Source organism: Petaurus breviceps, unplaced genomic scaffold (genome assembly GCF_028583685.1).
Source record: "Petaurus breviceps papuanus isolate PSGF00001 unplaced genomic scaffold, PetGlider_PUasm1.0 90977, whole genome shotgun sequence".
Classification (NCBI taxonomy): Eukaryota; Metazoa; Chordata; class Mammalia; order Diprotodontia; family Petauridae; genus Petaurus; species Petaurus breviceps.
Genome location: NW_027187391.1, coordinates 42,537,936 through 42,564,607, shown reverse-complemented (window position 1 = coordinate 42,564,607; position 26,672 = coordinate 42,537,936). Strand labels below are relative to the sequence as shown.

The 26,672-nt window shown below is 37.1% G+C and overlaps 1 protein-coding gene across 5 annotated transcripts in view; it reads right to left on the bottom strand.

Annotated features, from left to right (window-relative positions):
• The window catches only part of WASF1 (WASP family member 1), a 135,462-nt gene that overhangs the window by 10,049 nt on the left and 98,741 nt on the right, over positions 1 to 26,672 (bottom strand). For 4 of the 5 annotated variants that reach the window (XM_069077055.1, XM_069077053.1, XM_069077052.1 and 1 more), the window contains 4 exons: positions 17,021 to 17,155; positions 5,833 to 5,986; positions 4,779 to 4,896; positions 2,744 to 2,916 (listed from right to left, as the gene is read on the bottom strand). In XM_069077055.1, coding sequence (XP_068933156.1) covers positions 2,744 to 2,916; positions 4,779 to 4,896; positions 5,833 to 5,986; positions 17,021 to 17,155 — 580 coding nt within the window. The remainder of the gene's footprint in view (positions 1 to 2,743; positions 2,917 to 4,778; positions 4,897 to 5,832; positions 5,987 to 17,020; positions 17,156 to 26,672) is intronic. The other variant, XM_069077057.1, reaches the window with a different exon arrangement.

Genomic DNA, 26,672 nt, shown 5'->3' with positions numbered 1-26,672 from the left:
GGAAGGAGAACACAATCGTAGAAATAAGGAGATGGAACAACATGTGTGAGAAACAGCAAGGAAGCCAATGTGACTGGACCACAGAGCATACAGAGGAGAGTGATTTGTAAAAAGATTAGAAAAGGGTTAGATTGTAAAAGGTTTAAATACCAAACAAAGGAATTTATGTTTAATGCTAGAGAGCTAACGGTGACACAGTGGAATTTGCTGAGGGAGGGGAGGGTGACATGGTCAGCCATGCTCTTTAGGAATGCTATTTTGGCAGCTGTGCAGACGATGGTGTTTGTTATTGTTTGTCCTTTATTCTCCAAGGGGGCCATGACATCAGGAAGGTAATGCCATGACTTAGCAGATGAATGGGATAAGTGAGGGAGGGCTGTGCACAGTCGCCAGCCTCACTTTCTCCTCCGGAGCCATCGGGGGCCAGTGGTCAGATATAGATCAGGACAGCTGGGAATGGTGCCTGAAGATGATGGATTGGAACAAGAAGAGACTCGAGGCAGGGGAGCTAAGTACAAGGCCACTGTAACAGTCCAGGTGATAAGGACAAAAGTTTGAACTGGGGTGGTGACTGTGTAAGTGGCAAGAACGCAATATACAGGAGAGATGTTGTGGAGGTTTAGAAATGACAAAATCTGACAACTGCATGGATAGAATAGCTGAGTGAGAAGGAGGTGACAAGGATGACACCAGGGATCTGAATGTGGTGACTAGATGGATAGTGGTACCAGGAATAAGGAATTCTGGAAAATGGGTAAGTTTGGGGGAAAGATATGTTGTTTTTGGACATGCTGAGTTTGAGGTGCCTATGGGATATCCTTTAGAAATGTATAGTAGAGGGGCAGCTAGGTATGGCAGTGGATAGAGCACCGGCCCTGGAGCCAGAAGGTTGCGAGTTGAAATTTGGCTTTAGACACTTACTAGTTACATGGCCCTGGGCAAGTCACTTAATTTCAATTGATTAAAAAACAAACAAACAAAAGGAAAAAATCCCAAAGAAATCTCCAGTAGGCTTGTTGGTAATATAGGATGGAATTCAAAAGAGAGACTAAGGGGTGACTAGGTGGCATTGTAAATAGAGCACTAGACCTGCAGTCAGGAGGACCTGGGTTTGAATCTGACCTCAGACACCACACAAAAACTACATGTGTGACCTTGGGCAAGTCACTTAACTCCAATTAACCTCCAAAAAGCAAAAAACAAAACAAAAACAAAAGAGAGACTAAGTTTGGATATATAAATGTATTATTAGCATATAAATGAATTATCAGCATAGAGATGAATATGTGTATAGATACATGTTTGTATGTTGTATGTAAAATCTAAGTTTGTATATATCAAACTCCAATTCCATGTTACTAACTGCCTGCTAGTTATTTCTGCCAAGATATTCCATCCATAAAAAAAACTCAGCAGCTTTAAAATGGAATTTATTATTATCTCCATCCCTCCTCCAAACTTCCTTCTTTCTGTGGAAGGTTCTTTCATCTTCCCAGCCACGAGGGTTCCCCACCTTGGAATTATCATTGACTCTTTCCTTCCCCTCTCTCTCCACCATTGTCATTTAATGAATTTCAGTACTTTTAACGTCAATTCCCATCAGTCCCTTTCTGATTTTAATGAATGCTCAGAAATAGAATCTTCCATTTATTAAAGTTATTCCAAAATGCTTACTTAGTTTGTGGAGACATAAATTCTATGTATTGTATTGTTAAGCCTGATTTTCATCTTTTGCACTTATCCTTCACAAAGGGGTCTTAGTCACAGTGCCTCATCCCTAATAGCCATTTTATTTTCCAACATAGGCCCTTTAGAGTTGGGAGAGAAGGACTCAAACACACATGGATGCTCCATACCTCTGAGAAGGCAGGTATGGTAGTTTGGGGAAAACTCTAATTTTGCATTTATCATTTTAATATAAGGAGAAAGGTTTGTGAGAAGAGAAAAGGCATCAGAATTTATGAGCTTCTGAACCTCTTTCAAATACCCCCAAATCAGCAGTACTTAAGAAACAACACTACCCTCATCATGAAGCTCCAGGTGGCTCTCTCTAACTGTAATGTCAGTATGACAGAAACTCCCCTCCCCCCACCCCAGGATTTTCTAAAGAGGACAGAATTCTAAGAGACGGCCCCGTCTGTTCCTCTTGGAATCCTTCAAATTTCAACTAAAACTTCATATTCCACAGGATGACCTTCCTGATCCAAAATGCTAGTGTTTTGCTCTCTAAAATTATTTCCTGTTTATCCTATATATATATCTTGCTTGCACATGGCTGTTTAGATGTTGTCTTGCTGTTCAGTCATGCCTTCATGATCCCATTTGGGTTTGTTTTGGTTTTGTTGGCCAGAGATACTAGAATGATTTGCCATTTCCTTATCCAGCTCATTTTAAAGATTAAAAAAAAATCTTAGGCAAACAGGCTTAAGTGACTTGCCCTAGCATGACACAACTATGTCATGAGTCTGAGGCTGGATTTGAACTCAGGAAGATGGGTCCTAACGCTCTATCCACTGTGCCACCTAGCTGCCCTTTGCTTTCTATCCTGCATTAAACTGTGTGCTCATTGAGAATGGGGAATGTTTTTTGCCTCTGTATCTAGACCTTACTTTAGCACAGTGAAAGGCACATAGTAGGTACTCATTAAATGTTTATTGAATGACCTTTATAGTTACTACTTTTATAGTCATACTTTTGCAAGAAGACTTCTTATTATAAAATAACACCTAAAAAGAAAAGGAACCTTGATTCAAACTGAGAGGCTGGGCCATTAGCAACTTCAGTTGGCTTATGTAAGGGGTTCACATCATCTTCCGCAAGCTCGGGACCTTGAGCTAACTTCTGCCATTCTCTCCTCCGGTCATGAGGTGCCCTTGGCACTTTTTCTGGTTCGAGAGGCCGATCTAGATTTTTCTGCTGTAACAGATGTATGGAAACAAAATCAAAAAGTAATTGAAATTTATAAGAGTTCATAATGAATGAAAATAAAATACTCAATCACATGGAAAATTATAACACCCAGGGACTCTCCTATAGATTACAGATAATTTACTGAGCTGATTTTTGACTACTTGATTTGTTACTCCCAGATTCCTTGAATATTTAATTTAGAATCTGACTTTATTTCTTAACCTCATACAAACATTACTTGCCTTTGTTTTCAATCCTGCTAAATGAAAAATGTTTCCCCCATCAGTTCACCATAGTGCCTGGAATTTCTATTGTTAGTACTGTCCCTTAATTATCTTCTTAATTAGATATATATGGTAGTTAGGTTATGTAATCTGTTAAGAACAAGTTAGCTATCTAAACACACTGGGAAGTCTTGGTTTATGTGATGAATTCATTGCTATCCAATGTCAGAGAGCAGAGCAAGGCCTTTGGAAAAATAGAATATAGAACATATAAGTTTTCAAAACACACCAGTTCTCACAGACTTTTTGGTCTCAGGACTCCTTTATACTCTTAAAAATTATTGAGGATCCTTCAAAAATATTTTGTTTTTATTGATCATATCTATTGATATTTACCATATTAGGAATTAAAACATCTTAGTCATAGGATGAGAACACTTTTGTCCCTGTAGCTCCCCTAAAGATCTCAAGTACCTCACAAAGATCCCTGGGACATACTTTGAGGACTATGGGGCACTATCTGACTCCAGTAGGAAAAAGTAGTTCGAGGGACATCCTGAAGGTACTGGGAGCCTAGGATGGCTTAAAAGGTAGGGAGAGGGGCAACAAAACAAATTTTCTAACTACATAATTTTATCTCATGCTGGCTTTGATTCCTTCTACCTTCTGTATTTTCTACATTCATGGAAAAAAGAATTAGGAAGAATCCACATAGCCAGAAGCCTTAATTAATGATGGTTTTCATTCAACTTTCTTTTGTTTTTACATTAGTCATCTGCCTTTCTAAAAATCCAGCTTTCATCAGAAAAAGGCAAATATCAATAAAAAAGAGTTCTATAAGAGATTTAGTCAAAGTAAAGCTAAAAAAACTCTCTGCCCTTATTCTGTGCTTGCCAGGCCTTCTTAGAGAGCTCAAGAACTTCTGAGTTCTGGCCTAGGTCATTCAGGCCAACCTCACTCACCATCTACAGCTCTACAAAGAGTGAGATATACTGCAAGCCTCTTAATAATCAAAGAAATATCCCAATATGCCCCTGTGTATTAAGGTCCAACCATGTATATATCTGAGAATGAGTTTCAGTATAGACTGAAACAAAAAGGACTACTTAGATAATCTAGAGAATTAAATAAATTAATGAGAACACCTCATTACCCCCCAATCTTAATGTAAGTAGGCATTCCTATTATTCTATGATTTACCAAAGTTTCCTTGTTCACTTTTGCATCCTTTTTAGTCTTCCTGATCTATACTTCATGATCAAAAGTAGGGTCTAGAAGTACCCTACTCTCCCAGAAGAATTTAGAATTACATAGCATAGGTGACGATTTTTAAAAATGATACAGAAAATCTGTGATAGTTGTTATATGCTAAGTTTTATGTTATTGGTATGTGTTGTTTATCCATATTAAGGAGAGGAGTGCCTGACTACATCATCTGCCAATATGTCTCTCACCTTATAAAAAAAAGTTTGAAAAGATTCATTTATATTCTCTAATATCCCCTACATGATTTAAAAGATGATCATACTTGGCTACATCATTAACTGAAAATGTAAAAGGGAATGGCATTTCATCTGGATAAAAAAAATCCCCACAGTAGGGTAAAAAGAGCTGATTTTTAAAAATCTGTTGGAAATAAAATACCTTCTGCTTTCTCTTTTCCTTTCTCTTGTCTTCGGTGTCCTGTAACATTTTTTCTTTCCATAGATCAAAGAAATATGAAGGATTGGTATAAAACTTCAAACCCTCTTTACCATCATCCCTGAAGGAAAATAATTCATATAAAGCACATTTTAGAATCCAGAGAGTATGAGCATAGTGTAACACTAAGAAGTATGGAAAAAGGAAATTATTGGATAATTATACTAAAAGCAATCGATTCACGAAAATAAAACATAGAGAATATATCAAGTAAACCAGAACATGAACTAAGAGAAATAACTGCTATAATACAAGGTGATACTAAATTAGAAACTTTGAACACTTAGAACTCAGGGGGTAGGGGAGGGAGTAAAAATAGAAAAAGGTATTTATTTTAAAGTTAATTGAAATGGTCTGCTGTAAATATTCGATTTAAAATATGGACAATCAAGACATTTCCCTACACTAAATTTTCTTATTAATGGACCCATTGGGATTTATAGATGGTGAAAAGATGATCTCTCTCTCCCCCTCTCCCTCTCCCCCCCCCCTCTTCCTCCCCCCCCCCCCCCCCCCCCTCCCCATCCAGGGTGATAGCATCTTCTGAAATCAAGAACTTTCGGATATTCTCCTTCAATATTCTAAATTTCATTAATCTTTCATCCAAACAAAGATATCTGGTTTCTGAAGGTCTACAGTTTTAAGTACCTCTCTAGCTTTTAAGTAACTCTTTGGTTCACAATATTTGGGAAAAATCATTCAATTTGCCATGGGAAAGTATTTTAAGTGGGAAAGTATTTTTGAGATAGAAAATCTGTAAACTAAAAATGTTATTTTAAATAACAAAACTGTATAAATAATAATCCTGGTCTACTACAGTGCCTGGGTGTTAAGGAAGGAAGGGTGAAAGGAAGAGAAAGACTGTGCTGAAATAAACACTGAGGGCACTTTGCAGAGAAAGTCTCTATTAAAAAAAAGTTTCACCTAGCATTAATTGCCCATGTGGGTGTAAGTTTGAATAAGGTGAGTAAAAGTTCTCCATCATAGTGCCACCTACCTGTAAGGAGTGAGTATGTTGAGAGGGGGAGGCTGCTCACAAACATTATAAGTTTCTTGTAATGGAATTGGCAAAGTCTTTCGATCAAACAGTTGCTGATCTTGAGTTGTGGAACTTCGGAAAGCTTTTCTCATTGTGATATCTTGTAATGACACTGGAATAGAAAAGACAAAATTGGTGGATGATGAAACATTTTATTTTGTTTTACATCAATAACTAAACATACTTTAAACACATACATACATTTGCCTAATGGGTAGCAAGGCTCAGTAAGCTTTGTGTATTGGTTTAAAGTTTAATTATTGTCTAAAATCATCTTTATATAACTTATAGTTTCCCAATTGATAGGGAAACTGATAGGAACTAGATTTGACTTTTTTTTGTTCTTTCTCTTGTTATAATGATCTTTTACTCTTTTTATTTTCTTCTACCCTTGTTCCTCTCTTCTTTATCCAATCTTGTTCTGTTTTTAGTCATTGGTGGCACTCGAGATATAGGTTTTTTTTGTTTAATTCCCCTTAACTAATGCAATTAGTTGAATTTTATTATTATTCTATTAAGTCCTATAAAAGTATCCCTTTCATAGCTAGATGTGTATAACATTATAATTTTAAATTAATTAAATATACAAAAAGGTCACTTTTATGAAAATATCTGAAGCTTAGCTAAAAGTCCACCCTCGGAATGGTAATCACTAGTGTTATTATGAAATTTGATACTATAAGCAAATTAGTACAATAATTGTTTTCTAGTATAGAGAAAAAAGTATGTGTATAGAACCACATATTTACACACATGACTATAACAAGTTCTTTGAAAGCAGAGACCATGTTTTCTTCTTCCTATCACTCACAGTATCTTGTGTTTCTATACAGTAAGTGTTTAGTAAATATTTGTTGAATAAATGGAATGATTCCATTTGGTTGAGTACTACAAAATGCATGAGTAAGAAGGAAAACAAAAAAGCAGATAAGTTCTGACAAAAAATTCATCCTGTGACTAGCAAGTGGTAATCAAAAATTATAGACCATTTTCCTTAGAGGAAAAACTGGATGTAGTAGACATGGGAGTGAAGAAAAGATGTAACCTTATTCAGTTTACATTAAAGTGCCCCTGTTTAAAAAAAGAATCACAGTGTCTGTTACGATGGAAAGTACGATGAATTGTACTTTCCAAGTTAATATGAATAATGTTTCTTTCAAAATTACTAGGTCTAAGGGGCGGCCAGGTGGCTCAGCGAGTAAGAGCACCAGTTCCAGTGTTGGGACGACCTGGAGATCGAATCCCGGGCTCAGACACTCAGCACCACACCCAGAAAAAACTGGCCGTGTAACCTTGAGCAAGTTACTTAACCCCAATTGCTTAAAAAAAAAAATTACTAGGTCTACTAAATATTTAATCAGTTTTTATTCACTAAATTCCAATGAAAATTAATTGTTACCTTTTTTGGTAATATAACGTAATGAAATTTTGCAGATCAGCATGGTCCATAAAATTTATGCATTCCATTATGCTGACCCTTTAGTTCTGTACTTGTAAATGTTTTTAAACATGATGATTTAATTCAACAAATATTATTAAGCACCACAAGGTTGTCCAATTCTTCTTCCCAAACACCAATCCCTTTGAATATATTCACATGACAAATGAAAAAAATATACACATAACAAAACAGAAAGGATACATTTTAGGGTGTTAATTTTAACTTTTTGTTATTGTAAACTTAATAAATAAATCCTTATTAAGTGCCCACAAGATGGTCTGATTCCTCTTCCAAACATTGGTCCCTTCCAGAGTTTTGATTATATTCAATGATAAATGAAATAAATAACAAAGCAAAAAGGATATATTTGGGGAGTATAAACATTGAGAGAAATTAACATTTCTACATAAAAAAAAACAAATGAAAAAGAGGACTTGCATGTGAAATTATGAATGTTACATACACTTATTAATACATATGTATGCACATATGTATTTCTCTTTTCAACACATTAATCCAAAGCTGTTCTGTTTATCTGAGGCTCCCTCTGAACTTGTCTAGTAGTAGTATCACTGAGTTAAAGGGTATGCACATTATTTGACCAAGGGTATGTGCCCAAATTAATTGGCAGGCTGGCTGAACCAATTCATAGCTGTATCAACAGTTCCTTCCAAACCATGTCACCCACATTACATTATCTTCCTCATCCCTCTCTCACCAGACCTGGTGATCTGATAGTGAGGTTTCGCTTTATTTTGGTCAGAATAAGGCCTATATAATCATTTCCAAACCATACCATAGTTCCAGCACTCTCTTTATGCGCTGCTTTCCTCATTAAAGTATAAGCTCCTTAAAGGTAGAGGTTATCTTTTTTTTTTTTTTGCCATATTTATATGCCCAATGCTGACCCTCAGGAATTAATAAATGTTTATTAATTATTTAATTTGTGCACCTGTCCTCTTACATCTAGTCTAACAATCGCCATTTTCTTCTTTTGGTCTTCTTTGTCACTCTACTGTCTTCTGATCATATCACTACGCCAAAACTGCTCTTTCCAAATGACCGATGATCTCTTAATTGCCAAATCCGAAAGGCCTTTTCTCAGTCCTCATTGTATTCAACCTCTCTGCTCTAGCATTTCTAATGCTATTGCTGTTAGTTTCCTACATCTCTAGGAATGTATTTTCTATATCTCTCTTCCTACATCTCAGACCCTTATCAGGGATATCTGTTACAAAATTAGCTTTTAGACTCTTCCTCTTCTCCACAATATCATATCTTTTCTTTTCTTTTCACCATATATTTTCTAAGGAAGCTATATGTAATCCTGTCACATGTTAATGATTTGCTACATATGACAGTAGTACATTATGTATCATTGTAGGAGAAAGGAATAAATGTGGGATAATTATTTCTAACAAAAGCACTATTAAAAATTCAATCTATATATCTATATCTATGTACATATATATATATATATATATATATATATATATATATATATATATATATAATTGACATACTTGTATTATGGTGTCAAATGTAAGAAACGTAAAGCAACTGCCAGAATTGGAAAGTCTGATATTCATTTACCATCATTATATATGAGTATGTATCTATAGTGACTTCGCCTTTTACTATATATATTGATTGTTAGAATGCTTAAGCTATTTTAAAAATACATTTTAGAAAAGGGTTTTGTAATATGTGAAAGTATGGCTATGTATTTTTATAGCTAGCAATAACTTTACTGCATACTCAGTGAAGTTCAAGGCTCAAAATTCTTAAATCTTCCTTGACTCTTTCCTCCTCTCCTTTGTCTTCCTGTATTGGATTAGTTACCAAATTTTGTCATTTTTACCTCCAATAGCTCTTTCAAATCAGTCTTTTCCTTTGCATCCCAAATGGGGACACCTTAATACAGGCCCTTAACCTTATCTCCTAATAGGTCTCCTTTACTCTAGTCAATCATTATCAGATTGACCCTCCTTTAATCCTATCATGAACCTACACAAAATCTGTCAATAGCTCTCCAAATCCAACTTTATACTGGCTTTTAAGGCCCTCCCTAATTGGGCCTTGGGGCATGTAGGTAGCTCAGTGTAGGGAGCACTGGGCCTTAAATCTGGACGACCTGAATTCAAATCTAGTCTCAGATCTTACTAGGGCAATCAGGATCACTGAAAAGACTGAATAACAATATTCTGGCCCTGCTCCAGCTTTTCACTCTTTCCTCTCTTACACAAGCTCTTCCACTCCAGTGAATTCATTTCCCTTCCTATCTTTTGAGCTAGGAATGCTATGCATCTATGTATTTTGTGATATTCTTCATGTGCCTGAAATGTCCTACCCAATACTTTCCATCTATTCAAATCCTTTACAATCTTTGTTGTTGTTTAGTTGTTTCTAGTTGTGTTTGACTCTTTATAACCCCATCTGGGGCTTTTTTTGGGAAAAGATACTGGAGTCTTTGCCATTGCTTTTTCCAGTTTATTTTACAGATTAGGAAATTTAGGCAAACAGGGTGAAGTGACTTGCCCAGGGTCACACAGCTAGAAAGTGTCTAAGGTGAGATTTGAACTCAGGAAGATGGATCTTCCTGACTACAGGCACAGTGTTCTATCCACTGTGCCATCTAATTGCTCTAGAAATGAGGAGATTTTGTGGTTCAGTCATTCCATTCATGTTCAACTCTTTGTGACACCATTTGGTAGCTGCCATGTGATCTTTGCTCCTCCTTCTCTAGCTACTCCTTAACCTCTCTATTCTCTCAAACTCTTTGAAATACTCACTGCTCATATTGACACTTAATTATATTAAACCTCAAATTTTTATTTATCTATTTCTTACATAAATGAACTATATTTTCAAAAGGATCATAAGACCTTTGACAAAAGTGGTTCAATGACTGTAAATCTCTTTGCAGCCTTAATGAGCTATATACTTGTGAGCTATTATTAGACTTCAATACTCACTCACAGTGTCTAACAGTGGTAAGCACTGAGTATGTACTTGATATTTGAATTGGATTCTTGAAATAACCTATGTAATTTTAGTCAGTAAGTATATCATGTAATTAAAAACTGGGCGGCTAGGTGGTGCAGTGAATAGAGCACTGGCCCTGGAGTCAGGAGGACCTGAGTTCAAATCTAGCCTCACACACTTAACACAAAAACTAGCCATGTGATCTTGGGCAAGTCATTTAACCCCAATTGCCTTGCCCTCCCCTCTCCAAAAAGCAAAAAAAGAAAAAAAAGTCAGCATTTAGGGGGCGACTAGGTGGTGCAGTGAATAGAGCACTGGCCTTGGAGTCAGGAAGACCTGAGTTCAAATCTGGCCTCAGACACTTAACACAAAAACTAGCCATGTGACCTTGGGCAAGTCACTTAACCCCAATTGCCCTCCAAAAAAAAAAAAAAACCTACGTTTACAAGTTTGTTTCGATTAGCTTTTATTCATTTGTTTGGGGTGACACTAGACACTTCCTGACAGCAGGAATGTTTTAATTTTTGTCTTTGTATGAAGGAAAGAAAATGAATTAAAGTTAAATAGAAGAATAAAGAGATTATTGGACTGAGTCAGATTACCTAGGTTTGAATCTCAACTCTGACACTAGCTGTCTGAATTTCGGCAAATCACTTAAATTTTCCGTCTATTTCTTTGTCTGAAAAATGGGGATAAATAATACATTCACTAACTCTACCAAGTTGTAATGAAGAAAATGTTTTGTAAACTATAAAATACAACACATACTATTAGCTAACATAGATATTATTTATACATAAATATTATCTATTATTCAAACATCTCATTTAGAGTTAAGAGGTTTAGAGACGGGAAAAAATTATATTTTCAATTGGTTAGTTTTTTAGATTCAGTCAATTTTGTAAAATTTCCCTGCAAAATCACCTCAAAAGTTGTACTCTGATGCTTCATTGTGATGATCATGTGATTCTGGATTCTTGAAGGCAATGGTAGCAGAGCACAAACTCTGGAGGGTTCAACCCATTGGGCCAGACCTCACAGACAGGTCTTGTTTTTGTTGTCCAAGGACAAGTTCAGAGATAGCCAGGTTGTCTGAAACGTGAATTTACCAGCAACTCTAAAGATTTCAGTGTAAGATGGAATGCTCTCCTTTTCTCATTGAGTTCAGTGCCTGTCTTTCTTTCCTCCCTAAATTGTATACTCATACTAGGGAGACTTAACTTACATATTGATACGTCATCAAACAGTCAAATCTCCTGTTTCCTCAGCTTGCTCATGTATCATGACCTAGTCAACCATCCAGGGATGAGTATGGCCTCTGATTTTGCAATCACCAAAAAGTATTCCACTTCCATGTTTAAGAACTGTGAAATTCCCTCATTTGACCACAAGCTTTTGCCATTTCACCTCTCCCTCTGCCTTGAAACCTCATTCTCACTGTTATTTCTGAACCCTTGACTCCTCAGTTATTTCCTAGGCCATTAACCTTGAATGAGCTATAGTCACTTTCCTTCTTCATCTTTACTTTTTAGTGAACCAATGAAACTCTACACTGTCCTTTTTTTCTGAAGTCCACTGCCCTGTCTTGCCACCAGTCTTGCCCTGCCAAGCACCAACCTTAAATTACTCCCACCACCATTAAATGCCTTAGAATGTCTTAAATTAATTAATTGAATTAATGCCTTAAAATGTGCTGCTGAATGAGAACTGGAGAAACCCATGAAATTGTGTTGATTGGATCAGCACATAAAAACAACTTTATGTTATAACATCAACTGGATCTTCATTGAAGCCCAGCATCCTTTTATGCTGCCCTAATCAATTCACTATCCCATTCACCACTGGGGCTTTTCCAAAACTTTTCATGCCTCTTCAAACCTCCCCATGGTACCTGACTCAACCTCCAAATTAAGCCTTGTCTCACATTTAACTGAAAAAAAAAAAATCATTTGCCAAGAGGGTCCTTTTATCTTCTCATCTCATGTGAATGAGATGTTTATCATTATTACCTCTTCCTTTCATCCCTGTCTAACCTGAAGCGGTGGCCCTTCTCCTCACCAAGTCATTCCCCTCTAGATGCACAAGTAATCCCATTCCAACCCATCTTCTCTAGCAGATTGCTCCCTCTAATTTTCAATCTCTCCCATCTACTGATCACTTCCCTCCTGCATACAAACATGCCCATGTCTCTCCATCTTCAAAAAATTCCCACTTGGTTTATTCATCCTCACTAGGTATCATCCCATATCTCTCCTATTTTTATGGTTGTTCCATGAGAAATCCAAAACAACTGGTGCCTCTATTTCCTTTCTCATCACTTTCTTCTTAAGACTCCCAACCCTACCATCAATTGAAACTGTTCCCTACAGAATTATCAATGACCTTGTAATTGCCTTTTCTGTCCTCATTCTTCTTGAACTCTCTTGAAGTCTTTGACGTTATTGATCACCGTTCTCCTTGATATTCTCTTTTAGGTTCGACACTGTTCTCCTGGTTCTCTTCTTTCCCCTCAGATCACCCCTTCTCAATCCCCTTTACTTCACACATGTTATGGTAAGCAACCAGAAATGTTCCTCAAAGCGCTAACTTCTTCCCTTCTCCTTAAGACTATTTCACTTTGTGTGATCTAATCAGCTCCATGGATTCAAATATCACCCTCTGCTTACCCAGTCCTAAGTTTTCCTAACCTCCAGTCTCACATTTACAAATGCCTAATGGACATTTCAGACTAGAGGTCCTATAGACATCTTAAACTCAACATGTCCAAAACTAAACCCATTATCTTTTCCCCCCAAGTCCTCCCCTCTTCCTAACTTTCCTGTTACTGTCAAAAGCACTGTGATTCTCCCAGTTGGTCAGGCTCACAACCTGGGTGTCATTCTTAACTCCTCAGCCTCTCTCATCTCTCCCTCTTCCATCCAATTTGTTGCCAAAGCCTGTGGATTCTATCTTCAAAGTATCTCTTGCATATGCTCTTTCCTCTGACACTGCCACCACCCTGGCACAGACCCTCATCACTTCATGCTTGGAATATTATAATAGCTTTCTGATTGGCTTTCCACTTGTCAAGACTCTTCTCACTCCTTCACTCAGTGGTCAAACTAATCTTCCTAAAATGCAGGTCTGAACAGTCACTCCACTCTACCCACCATTCAATAAACTCATTGTCTCCATACTGCCTCCAGGAACAAATAGAAAATGCTTTATTCAGCATTCAAAGCCCTCCATAATTTGGTCTCTTCCCACCTTTCCAATCTTTTTAGACTTTATTCTTCCCTCCTCCACCCCTCCCCCCCAACTAATCCCCCAATTCAGTGTCAGAGGCTTCCCTTATTTGTTCCTCACACAAGATAATCCATCTCCCAACTCTGGCTATTTCTTTGGATATTGAAACCTGAAATTCTCTCCTTCATCATTGCACTATTCTAACTTCAAGTCACAGCTGAAATCTCACCTTCTATGAGAGGCAGCTAGATAGGACTTTGGTCCTAGAGTCAGGAAGACTTGAGTTCCAGTTGAACCTCAGATACTTACCAGCTGTGTGATCCTGGACAGGTTACCGAACCTCCATCTGTCTTGCCTTTCTTACCTCTAAAATAGGCACAATAACCTAACCTCCAGGGTTATGAAGATAAAATGCAATAATATTTGTAAAGTGTTTCGTAAACCTTAAAGCACCACATACATATTTCCTAGTACCCCCCCCTCCCTTACTACTAGTGCCAGGGAGCTAGTTGGCACAATAGCTAGGGTGTTGTCCTCGAAGTCAGGAAGACCGAATTTCAAATGCTTCCTCAGATACTAGCTGGTGACCCTTGTTTCCTCACTTCTAAAACAGGAGTAAAAGAAAGGGTAGTTGTGAATACCAAGTGAGATAACATATGGAAAGTGCTTTGTGAAACCTTAAAGAACTATATAAATGCTAACTATTATTAGCTATCGTAGCTCCTTCCCTATGCTGATATCCAATTTATCCTGTATATATCTTGCTTGTATATAGTTGTTCCTAAGTTGCTTCCCTCATTATTTCCTTGAAAGCAGGGACTTTCTTTTTTTCTTTGTATACTCAGTGGTTAGCACAGTGCCTGGTACATACATAGTAGGCACTTAAATGCCTGACTTCAGTTGTTTCAGTCGTGTCATGATCCCATTCGGGGTTTTCTTGGCCTGAGATACTGGAGTGTTTTACCATTTCTTCTCTGGCTCATTTTACAGTTGAGGAAACTGAAGGAAACAGTATTAAGTGATTTGCCCAAGGTCACACAACTAAGTGTTGGAGGTCAGATCTGAACCCACAAAGATGAATCTTCCTGACTCCAGGCCTGCAACTCTATCCATTGAGTCACTTTGTTGCCCTAACTATTAAGACTATTAAGTTATAATGGACTTGTGATTCATAGTGGCATGACGAATTGAAATTAAAATTCCTTGTTGTACTTAAGTATTAGTGGAAAACAATAGTTTCATCACTAGAGTCACTTAAAAAAGAGAGATTGAATTTTATTTTCCTTTTTTCCCTCTGGTCTTATGTAACTAATTTTTTTGACTTTACATTCCTTGACATCCAAATGTTAACTTCATGGTGCATACAGTGCTCAGTTTGGCTTTGGTGGATGTCTGCTTTTCATTTAAACTTTGAAATTCACAACATCTTCTTATTCCTATATAGACTCATGGATTTAAAGCTTTCAAAAGCGATTCATGTTAGTGAAAATCAAATGACTAACAACATATTTTCATTTTGGTATCTCTCTCTCTTTTGAAAAGAAAATAAGTTTTACTGACTCCTGGATTTTATATTCACCATTTCTGGATAGAACATAATGACAGCCCATGTCCCCAAACTGAACTCTCCCTTATTAAAAAAAACAACAACAACAATTCTGACCATATAACTCATCTTTTAGTTCTTCAGAGTTCAGCTTCCCTTCAGTGATTCTCATTTACATTGTTATCATTATGCATAGTGGTCTGCTTTTGCTTATTTTACGTGTGCAAGAAGAGGATGTAATGCATATGAAAGATGTTATCAAGGAGAAAGAATCAACAAGGCATTTTGAATTCTAGTTTGAGGGAGGTTGAAAGATGCAACTGTCTTCTATAATATTTTAATAACATAGCTGAGTCAATTTTCCAAGGAAAGAACATTCCATAGCGTGCTGCATATGCCTTATGAAAACCCTTTCATATTTTTGCCAGTTTAAAGCTTTATCTAGCAAGGTTCTGACCTCCAGTTGATGGGAATAGAAAAGTGTGAAATAAAGATTTTATTTTATACTGGGAAAAGATGCTCTCACATTCTGAGCTAGGATAGAATTATGTACCTTATCAAACTGCTTCTAATATATATCTGTAAACACATTTTGATGATTCATGTTAAGTGATAGGAACTAGCTAAGAGTCAATTTAATAACACCTTTATTTGAGGTTTTTGCTTCTCGTCACTTACATCTAGGGTTAAACTGCCAAAAGAAGTTGGTCCATTCCCTATTCATCTACTTTATGGCTTGAAGAAATTTTCTGCTATTTTTCCTCTGAAAGTTTGGATCTACTGAAGTTTTATATTTGAACCTAAGAAAATTACTCACCAGAAATTATTTTTTTTCTCTGAAGACAGTGACTATTATACAGCCACTTTCAACAACTCTCAAGAGAAGGAAAGTGAAAATTATGTTCTTAGCTCTTATATTTCTTTTGGCAGAGAAAGAAGCTGGCACTTGGGAGACAATAGCATTCGAAAGACTCCATCAAGGCTTGAAGGCATGTGATATGCTTTCACACTAAAGGTTCTAAAATTATTTTAGCTTGTAACATAGCTTCTGAATCTCATGCCTCTGGCTTAACATCAAAATGTGAACAATTTCAGCCTTAAGCCCTGACAATCTGGAACCTTTAAGAGCAGCACTAAATCCATTTAAAGAGGAGACTTCCTACCAGTTTTAAAAAACTGTATTTGACTTGCTCATATAAAGCACAAAAATTCTAAATTAAGGCTTTTATAAAAATAATTTACACTCATTTAGGGATTTCTAAAGCAGTTTCACAGAATTTTTACCACTAAGATTAAAGTATGTAAATGAATCGAAAGAAAAGGAGGAAAAGAGAAAGCTTACTGGAAAATTTTCCTCCTGATGTTACAAGTTTACTGATAACTTATGAACTGTGAAGTGTATATGAGGAAAAGGAAAATTTTTAAAAAAATTTTTGCCATACCCTACTATATCTGGCTGGTCTCAGTCCCCACTTTCTGTCTCTTTCAATGATCCATGTAGACACCTGGGCCTCTCCTCAACACAAAACTCTTGCTATCTGTCCTGCTTATGTGCATGGAGTTCTGACCCATTCCTCATCCCCCAGGCCCAATTTTTAACCCTTTCCCTGTCTAAGAACAATAATCAAATCATCATGATCGCTACTGGAAAGGAAATAACAATCTATTCCCTTGTAACTCTACTCACAATCTTTATGACCACTCAGACCAAATCCCCCTTCCTTGGTCACCATTCTTTTACTTGTATTGTATCTCCAGGTGCTTAAAAAATGCTTGTGGATTAACTGTCGAGGATTCATTGATGAATAAACCACATATATCAAGAATCTTTGGAAGAAAAACCTTTATAGCAAATATATGTATTTATTTGTCTTTGTTCCCCAATCTGCTCTTCATTGGATATGAAAAAATAATATCTAATCAACATATAATACCACAAGTGAACTTACATTCTTCTTCCTTAGGATCAAGCTGTGTGACACTGACAGACAAACGGTCTACCCGCTCTTGTAAAGAGTTGACTCTGAAGGAAAAACTGTGTGCTTCATTAAATAGTTCTCCAAATATATCTTCAGCATACTTACCTGCAAAACACAAAATATAAATGAGGCAAAAATGAGCTAGAGATTTTAGCATGAGTATTTGATAATAAGTGAACATTAAAAAGAATACATTTCTTTTGAATGCATACATTTGAAGTTTCATAAGCTACAAATTCCAAACATTTTCCTGTTTTCAAATATCACTTTCTGGCCATCTCTATGCCATGCTGTCTCCACTCAAGCAACTCTCTCCCCACCAGAAAACTGGAATGGAATCACCTTGGGTTTTAAATAGGGCAGCTTCATTCAGCCTTATTTCAGACTTATACGTGATCTCGGCCTCCAAAGCACTTCTTGGCTTTTGCTGTGCTGTCCCTCTTGGTGTATACCCCATCTGCTTTTCACTCGCCTTTATGTTGTCTTCCCCCAACCCCCCCCCCCCAGTAAAATGTAAACTCGTTGTGTGCAGGGGATACCTGGCACAAAGTAGACACCTAATGAATGCTCTAACATCAGTCTCTGAACTCCTTGAAAATTGGGACTGTTTTTTGTCTTTTTTTTTTTTTTGGATCCTAAGCACTTAGCCCAGTGCCTGGCACACATAGTAGGTCCTTGATGAATGCTTATTGACCAACAACACATTACCACAGCTGAATGTCCTAAATAAGCTGTAATACAAGACAATACATCTATACCAGTACAATCATTCTCAGAGATCTTCCTATAAAACATGCTTAGGCTTTTACGTTCCATTTTCAATGGCCTAGCTTAATTCTGCAATTGTTAAATTTATTCATCTAGCCAATTTAGGTTAAAATTTAGTTTTCTCACAAAACCCCAAATATCCTAGTTGAAAATGAAAAATCAAATCTAATTCTAAAAATCTAACTGGTCAATTAGCCTGGGGATTTATAATTGAAAATAATCATCACATTTGTAATATCAAGAATTAAAACACTTTCATGTGATATGAGATGAATCAAAACACCAAATAATTGCCAGATTATCTAAAATTATATTTTTAAAGAGATATTTTAGGCCTGAAAGTGTTCTATAGATTAAATCCCATGACACTAATTGCATACTTGGTATCATAATAATAATTTACATTGCCTTTTCTCTAAGAAATCAGGATTATCACAATGAAGGACTACTGAGTGACAGAGGGTTGCTTGCCCTACATATATGGACCCAAAGTGCCAGACCTTTCAAGTTCTTGTTTTTGAATTTTTATATTTCTTAGTCATCTCTCTTTGCTGTCAGCTGCCCTCTTACTGCTATAACTAAATGTATCTGATTGTGACACCTTCCTTACCATGCATCTCCTCCCTCTTTCTAATTTGTTGTTTCTAATTATATGGGGCCTTTAGAACCAGAAAAGAATGATTTTTAGAGCTGTGGGTGTCCAATAAAAAGAAAGAGGTGGTGAAGCCCTCTCCTATGAATAAAATATATTAACTTTGTTGAGTGAATGGACTTTGTGATTTCTATTTTGGCTTACTTTCTAATTCTCAGCTAAATTCTGGGTTAAGTAAGGTTGCTGGATAGTTGGGAACTTGATAGATGAATTTTACTTTGCTATAACACATTTCCCAGGTGTCTTGGGCTATTCCTGTGGGTGAGACCCTCTGATTTCACAAATTAACCTCCTAGAACCTATTTGACTCTTTCTTTTCACCTAAGAATTTAATTGTTTTTATAGAGATTGGCTCCAGTATTATGCTTTGCCAAAAGGTGCTATAACACTATATGCTTTAGAAGGAAAATTTCTTAAGTGTAAAATGACAAATTATGTAAAATGAATCAGCACTTCACTCTATAGATTATAAGTGCTAAACTGCACTAAATCAAGGCAGCTCTATCTGTTGGGGTAGTGAAGGGAGTGCTGGGCCTGGAGTCAGGAAGATCCAAGTTCAAATATGGCTTCAGACACTAGTTGTGTGTCCCTGGGCAAGTCACTTAACTTCTATTTGCTTCAGTTTCCTCAACTATAAAATGGTGATAATAATAGCACCTACCTCACAGGGTTGTTGTGAGGATCAAATTAAATCACATTTGTAAAGTGTTTGTTACAGTGCCTGGCACATAGTAGGCACTATTTAAGCACTTATTCCCTTCCTTTCCCTTATACTGATTGAATTTTAGATGGGGGATACCTGTATTCTATTTGAAATATTTTGCGCTGTTCAAAGAAAAATGTTATCATATACAACCTTATATTCAGAGAGCATTTTCTAAATTTCAATTCAGTTTCTGTACACAGCATCTTATTTGATTGTCACGTAATTCCTGACCTAGCCATGTATTTTTTTAATGGATTAAAATTATATATGCATTGTTATATTAGTTGAAACAGATGTTTAAACTTGCCAAATACCCTTAAAAGTTACAAGCTCACCACAATGAAAATCATGATAATCATTACTCCTTGGGAAGTCTAAAAGCCCAAAATGATACTTCAGCGAACAGATCTGGGATCTCAGCAATGTGGGTACACCCCCTGGTAGGATAGTTTGCAGCTTATCTATGCATTCTCATCCTATGCAATTCTCTTTTTTTTTTTTTTTTTGCTTTTTGGAGGGGGGAAGGTGGTGCAATTGGGGTTGACTTGCCTAAGGTCACATGGCTAGTTTTTGTGTTAAGTGTCTGAGGCCAGATTTGAACTCAGGTCCTTCTGACTCCAGGGCCAGTGCTCTATTCACTGTGCCACCTAGCTGCCCCAACCCTATGCAATTCTTGTTCCTATCCTTGTATAAATCCACCATGGGGAGCACATGACACCTGCTTGAGGCATTTTCATAAGTCTCCTAAAACATGGGTATATTAGGGCAGCAGACAGGCTAACCTTCTGTTAGCTCAAATAAGACAAAGTCTGTAGTAACATGCTTAGCACAGTACCTGGCATACAGTAGATGCTTAATAAATGTCTCTTCCCTTGCCGCTCCCCCTATCACTACACCTACATCATCAGTTCATCTCCTTTACCAGTCATCAGGCCAATCCTTGCAAATAATTTCCCATTGCTAATATGCTACAGCATATTTACATCTATCATATATATATATATATATATATCTCCTCCTATAATATGTTTCTGTCCTCCTTTTGGATTCATTGGAGATCATTTTATTCTATGAATTACCATCTTTGCAGGAAGAACATTAGTGTTAAAATGACTGAAGTTATGGGTCCTTATTAACAGACAATCCACATTGTGGTCTGGACAATAGGCATTTTTTAATTTGCTCTATTGATTGCCCAGGTATTTTATCTTTGTCTTGTATAGCCTGGTCAACAATTCTTCTTACAAGTATATGTGTAATTTTTTTTTTAATCAAGAGAGAAACCAGCATCTGGGTTCTTAACTATGTATTTTTTAAGGTGACAGTAGTTGTGATGTCAGTGCCTAGATATGAAAAAAAATGTTCCCTTTAGGCACAATCAACTTGAAACAGATTTAAACAGATAAGTTCTTACTTCATATTTAAATGTATTTCCATATTATGTATAACTTTGTTGATATCACAGCTTTTGTTATATGACATTCAATTGAATCCACATTGATCAAGTTCAAGGCACAAGGCCTGAACTTGATACAAAGATAGAGAGTTATGATGAAGACATAATGACAGGTAGAAAAGGATTGATCAGGTAAAATGCTACCAAAAAACATGGAGAAGGTAGAGATCATTTTTGACTGGTGAATATTCAGGGAAGATGTCACAGAGGTGGAATCAGAGTTGGATCTTGAAGGAAGGAGGAGGTATAAGTGGATGGAGGTAGTGGTGATAACAGGCCATTCTAGGCATGAAGATCAGCTTGAGTAAAGAGAGAGGAGTGATGGAAAGCTCAGAACTGAGTAGTCCAGGTTGGCTGGACTAGAGAGTATGTACAAGAGAGAAAGAGTAAGATAAGATTAGGAAGATGTTTTTACAACAATACAAATGAGAAAAGACAAGTGTTCATAGAAGGTTGGGTGCAGTGGAAGTTGGGTGGGGCTAGATGCAAGAGATGTTCATAGTCCCAAAAATAGGATTTTGGTAACTGATTGGATGTGGATACTGAGGAAGAAAGTCAAAGATGGCTCTCAGGTAGGAGTCAGTTTACTAGTAGGATATTGGTCATAATAGGTTCTATATAAATACTTATTTCCTTTCCTTCCACTTCCCCATCAACAGAAATAGAAATTAATCAATCAACAATCGTTGACATATTAAGTATGAACTATTTTTTTTTTCAGTCAGTCTTTCTGGAGGATGTAACTGTGTTCACAAAGCTGTGAGGACTGATCCATGGCCATCTGGAGAGTAACTAAGCCAAGAACACTGTGTTTTATCTTTACAATAAAAGGCAGACTTCCCATTCAAAGGCAAATGCTTCTTTCCAAAAGGTTGCATTGAATATTACTTTAAAAATAATTCCAGTTGGTTAAATTTGTGTGCTGAAAGTTGTCCCATAAAAGAACATTTATCTGGGTCTTATAACATTTTCATTTGATGGGGAATTAGATACATTTGCATTTCCTTTCAGTATTTTTGTTCTGACAGACAAATAAAAGTCAACAGACATTTTGGACTCAATATTTTACCTAATCTGTTCCTGCTGCATTTTTTTTCTCCTGTTAAAGATGGCTTTATTGCCTCTCTCTCTGTGCTGAGTAGCATCGCCATGATCTTTTAAAGCTTCCTTTCAGGCCCAGAGTACTAAGAAAGGGTGCTATCTAGCTTACTGTTTATTGCTATAGCAATGGCTAACTCCCCCTTCTTCTTAACCCTAAACTTACCTAGCTGCTAGGCCCAGGCTTTCAACACTGTTCACCTACTCACACAGTGCTACATTTTATTTGTGGTTCTGCTGCTGCAGCTCTCTCTCCACCCACTCTCAGGTTGCTTTCAATTTGGATAGTTCTTACTCTGCGGCCTCCCAGTTAGGCTAGCTTTGGGGAGCAGCACATCATGACCACTGGCACTGATCAACACAATGGGTGGAGGAATCAGGGTCACCACTGATTTTTCTGGTTGATCAATCATCTTCCTGAGTTCAAATCCAGCCTCAGACACTTACTAGCTGTGGGACCCTGGGAAAGTCACTTTAGCCCTGTTTGCCTCAGTTTCTTCATCTGTAAAATGAGCTTAAGAAGGAAACGGCAAACCACTGCAGTACCTTTGCCAAGAAAACCCCAAATGACGTCACAGGGTAGGACATGACTGAGTTAACAATAGCATTTATACAAGTATCATAAGGTTTGCAGAACACTTTACAAATCATCTCATTTTATTGTCACAACAATCCTGGGAGGTAGGGACATGTTATCATTATCACTATCTTGTAGGTAAAGAAAAGTGAGCCAGAGAGAAGTTAAGTGAGTTGCCTAGGGTCACACAATAAGCATCTGAAGCATAATCCAAACTCAGGTCTTCTTGATTCCAGGTTCAGAGTTGTATTCACTGTACTAATTATTATCTTACTGATAATTATACCTACTCTGAAAACCTGGGGCAAAATTTGGGAAGAGGGGGGCTATTGGAGTAATCCTGCCCCCTGGTCCCGTAGATTATAAGTTATAAAATTATAAATTTTGTTATTTATTATATTTTTATAAATATATTTATATATAATATATAATTATAATATAATAAATATAAAATAATAATATATAATAAATATATTTATAATATTTATATATTAATTATATATTATAAATATAAAAATATAAATTATAAAATATGTAATTATTGATTAAAAAAAAGATCTGGATTTAAGACTAGCCTCTGACACATTGTGTGTATGACCCTGGACAAGGCGCTTAATTTCTCAATGCCCCCAGACAATTTTCTAAGAATAAATTACAAAGGGGCAGCTAGGTGGCACAGTGAATAGAGCACTTGCCCTGGAATCAGGAGGACCTGAGTTCAAATTTGGCCTCAGACACTTAACGAAAAAAAAAAAAAATAGCTGTGTGACCTTGGGCAAGTCACTTAACCCCAGCTGCCCTCCAAAGAGGAAAAAAAAAAAGAATAAATTACAAAACAGTTACTGATCCACCTTGGTAGGGTTTTTTTTTTCATCAAGTGTTTCTTATGTTAATGAAATTAATAGGTCTAGAGTCCTGCCCTTCCTTGGTTCTCCAGAAAACCCTCATCCTTTCAATTTATAAAGCTTCAGAGAAGCTAGATGATGTGAGGCAAGACCCAGGTTCCTATTCTGCTTCTGACACTGGTTCTATGAACCTAAGCAAGTTATCTCTGTGAAATCTTGGGCGTCCCCATGTGTAAATTGTGAATAAAAATACCTGTCTCTACTTTACTGGGTTGTTAGGAGGCTCAAATGAGAATTCACATGAAACAGGTTGCAAATCTTAAAGCCCCATATAAATGTCAGCTACTACCATTATCCATATGGCAAAGGAAGAAACATGAAAACTAGGGAATCAGCTCATTCACCTAACTGCTGTGGTAGGACAGTTTTTTTTTTAAATACAACTATATACATGTTATAATAACTTGTGGTTACAGAGCATTTTAAGATTTGCAAAGCTCATTTCTAAACATCCTTTAATCCTAATTGCTCCTAAGAGGACAAGAATATTTTTCAAACTGACAAATGTCATGGTCTCCATGCTTATAACAACCACTGGCACTATATAAATACTTGTTGAACAAATGAAAGACAATAATAAAGAAAAAAAAAATTTTTATACCTCACTTTTCAATCATGTGTTAAGGTTTACAAAGCACTTAACTCACAATAATTCTGTGAGGTAGGTAGTACAAGCATTAGTATTTCTAGTTTACAGATGAGGGGACACTAAGATTAAAGTAGGGTTCAGTGATCTGCTCAAGTTATACATAGCTAAGAAGTGGAAAGTCTGAAATTTGAGCCCAAATCAACAATTCTTGCAATTATTATCACTAAACACTGAGTCATAATAAGAGCTCCCATGTATAAAGAGCTTAAATTGGGTGGGGTTCCTGTGGTCTTGAAGTCATATGTGGCCCTCTTGGTCCTCAAGTGAGACCCTTTGACTGAATCCAAATTTCACTGAACAAATCCCCATAATAAAAGGATTTGTTTTATAAAACTTGGACTCACTCAAAAGGCTACACCCAAAGACCTAGAAGGTCACATGTGGCCTCAAGGCTGCAGGTTCTCCACCCCGGAGCTAAAACAAACCTAGACAGGTAAGTGTCTCATTGGATAGAGTGTGGGGCCTGGAGTCAGGAAGACCTGAGTTCAAATTTGACCTTGGACACTTACTAACTGTGTGACCCTGGGCAAGACACCAGGAGAAACAGGCAGACAACTGTGTACAAATGAGTGTGTACAGAATAGACTGCATTTTCAGCGGGAAGGCACTAAGGAGGGCCAGAAAAGGGTTCTTGTAGACGGCGGTAACCAAGGGGCAGCTAGGTGGTGCAGTGGATAGAGCACTGGGCCTGGACTCAGATTCTAGCCTCAGTCACTTAAGAGCTGGGTTGCTCGGGGCAAGTCACTTAACCCCATTGCCTTAAAAAAAAAAAGGTGGAAACCAAGCTTTGGTTTGAGGGAAGTTGGGGAGGCAAGGAGATGAGATGAAGAGGAAGAGAATTCTAGGCATGGGGGAACAGATATAATAATATCCTGGAGTCAGGAGGCAATCCTAAGGGGGCCAGTGTCATTGTATTGCAGAGCTCATTGAGAATAACGTATAAGGAAACTGGAGAAGTGTGAAGGGGTCATTTTATGAAGGACTGAAAGGCCAGATGACTTTATATTTGATCTTGCAATTAACAACCACTAGTGTTTACAGAATGGGCTTGCAGGGGCGGAGGGGGGAGGGGGAGAAGAGGACTTGATCAGTCTTGCACTTAAAGATGAATTTGATGGATGAGTAAAGTATGGACTGGAGAGAAGAAAGACCTGAGGCAGGGATACCAACCATGGGGCTATTGCAGTAGCCCAGGCATGAGACAATAAGGGCCTGAACCAGGGTGATGGCAGCATCAGAGGAGAGAAGGGGGAACATACATGAGATGTTAGGAAGAGAGAACTGACAGAACTTGGCAGTTGATTGGATAGGGTGGGTAAGAGGGAGTGAGGAGTCACGATTATACCCAGTTTGTTCAAATTATTTCACTGGGCCCTCACCATAGCTCTGTAATGTAGGTAGTATTATTATTCCCTTATAGATGAGGAAACTGAGATCAAAGGGGTTAATCAACTTGCTGGCAGGTACCTGAAGTGAGATGGGAACAAACATGCTCCTGAGATGTGATAAAAGCAAAGGAAAAGAGGATTTATGACAGAAAACAGTATAAAGTTGGATTGGTCATAATATATAAATATAGAGTCAAAATTTCCAAAAGAGGAGAGTGAGGCCAGAATAAGGGAACCAAGTTTACAGTGAAGATAAAGATTGGATTTGGGAAATTTGGAAAGACCAGGATGCTATCATCAAAGAAATTAGAGTTCTGGATTGTGGTGGCAGAACAGTTACAGGTGATGATGAGAGTGAAGGTGTGACAATTCCTACATGTGGGTGAGCTGGAAGGGAGTTGGGAGTTCAGGAGACCAGGTATTTGAGGTGACGTCATACTGAAGTATATTATATGTTAAAGTCCCCTTAAAAGGGCTTCCAATGGATGGCAAAAGAATATGAACCAAGCATTGAATTCCTTGAAAAAGGAGAAATAATGAACTGGAGACTGGTAAATAAATGCCAGCAGGGTCTATATAGGGTCATACATATGGATTGAGTGAATCTCAAAGGAAGAGAGTTTGTGGGGTGATGGCAGCAGAGAGGTTGTCTGAGTAGCAAGGCGTATGCCCCACTTCTCCTGTCATATTGTATCAGGAGGCATGAAAGAGAGGATGGCCACAAATAGTGTCTTTTAGGTAGAACCAGGTTCTGTGATTTTAAGAAGATAGAAAATATGAGAAGGGGATGTCTAATACAAAACAAAGTCTGCTAACAACAGAATGGGAGCAGCCAGAGAGTAGGCCCTCGGAGGTAAATGGGGATGAGACAACAAATTATGTTAGAACACATAGGGTAATGTGAAAAGCTTATTCACATCTACTTTTTTATTTTATTTACAAGCCTGGTTGTCTTCAGCTTGGTTAAACTGTAGCCTCCTACCTACTAGAATTATTATTTTAGATAATGGTATGCAATAAGAGAAAAGAAAATTAATCGAGATAACACCAAAGTACCAACTCTAGCAAAAAAAAAAAAAAAGCGATCTTTAACATCCATATAAAATGGAGGGAAGGGGAAGGAAGAGTTTGAGCCTCAAAGTGCCCAGGCTGGAAACTGTCACCAAAATTTTTTATTATATCTAAAAGCAAGGGACTCATTGTATTAAGCATATTATCGGACCCTGGGACTCCCAAGATTTCCATTTTTCTGATTTTTAAAAATTTCTATCAAGACGAAGAAATAACAGAGGGTTTTAAATTATATAATTAAAAATGTAGTATGATGTAGGTAAAAAATTAAAATGCAAGAACATTACAGAAATAAAAATCAATAAATTCCACTTTCATCATGAAGTCACCAGATGGGGCTGTAAGCTGCCAA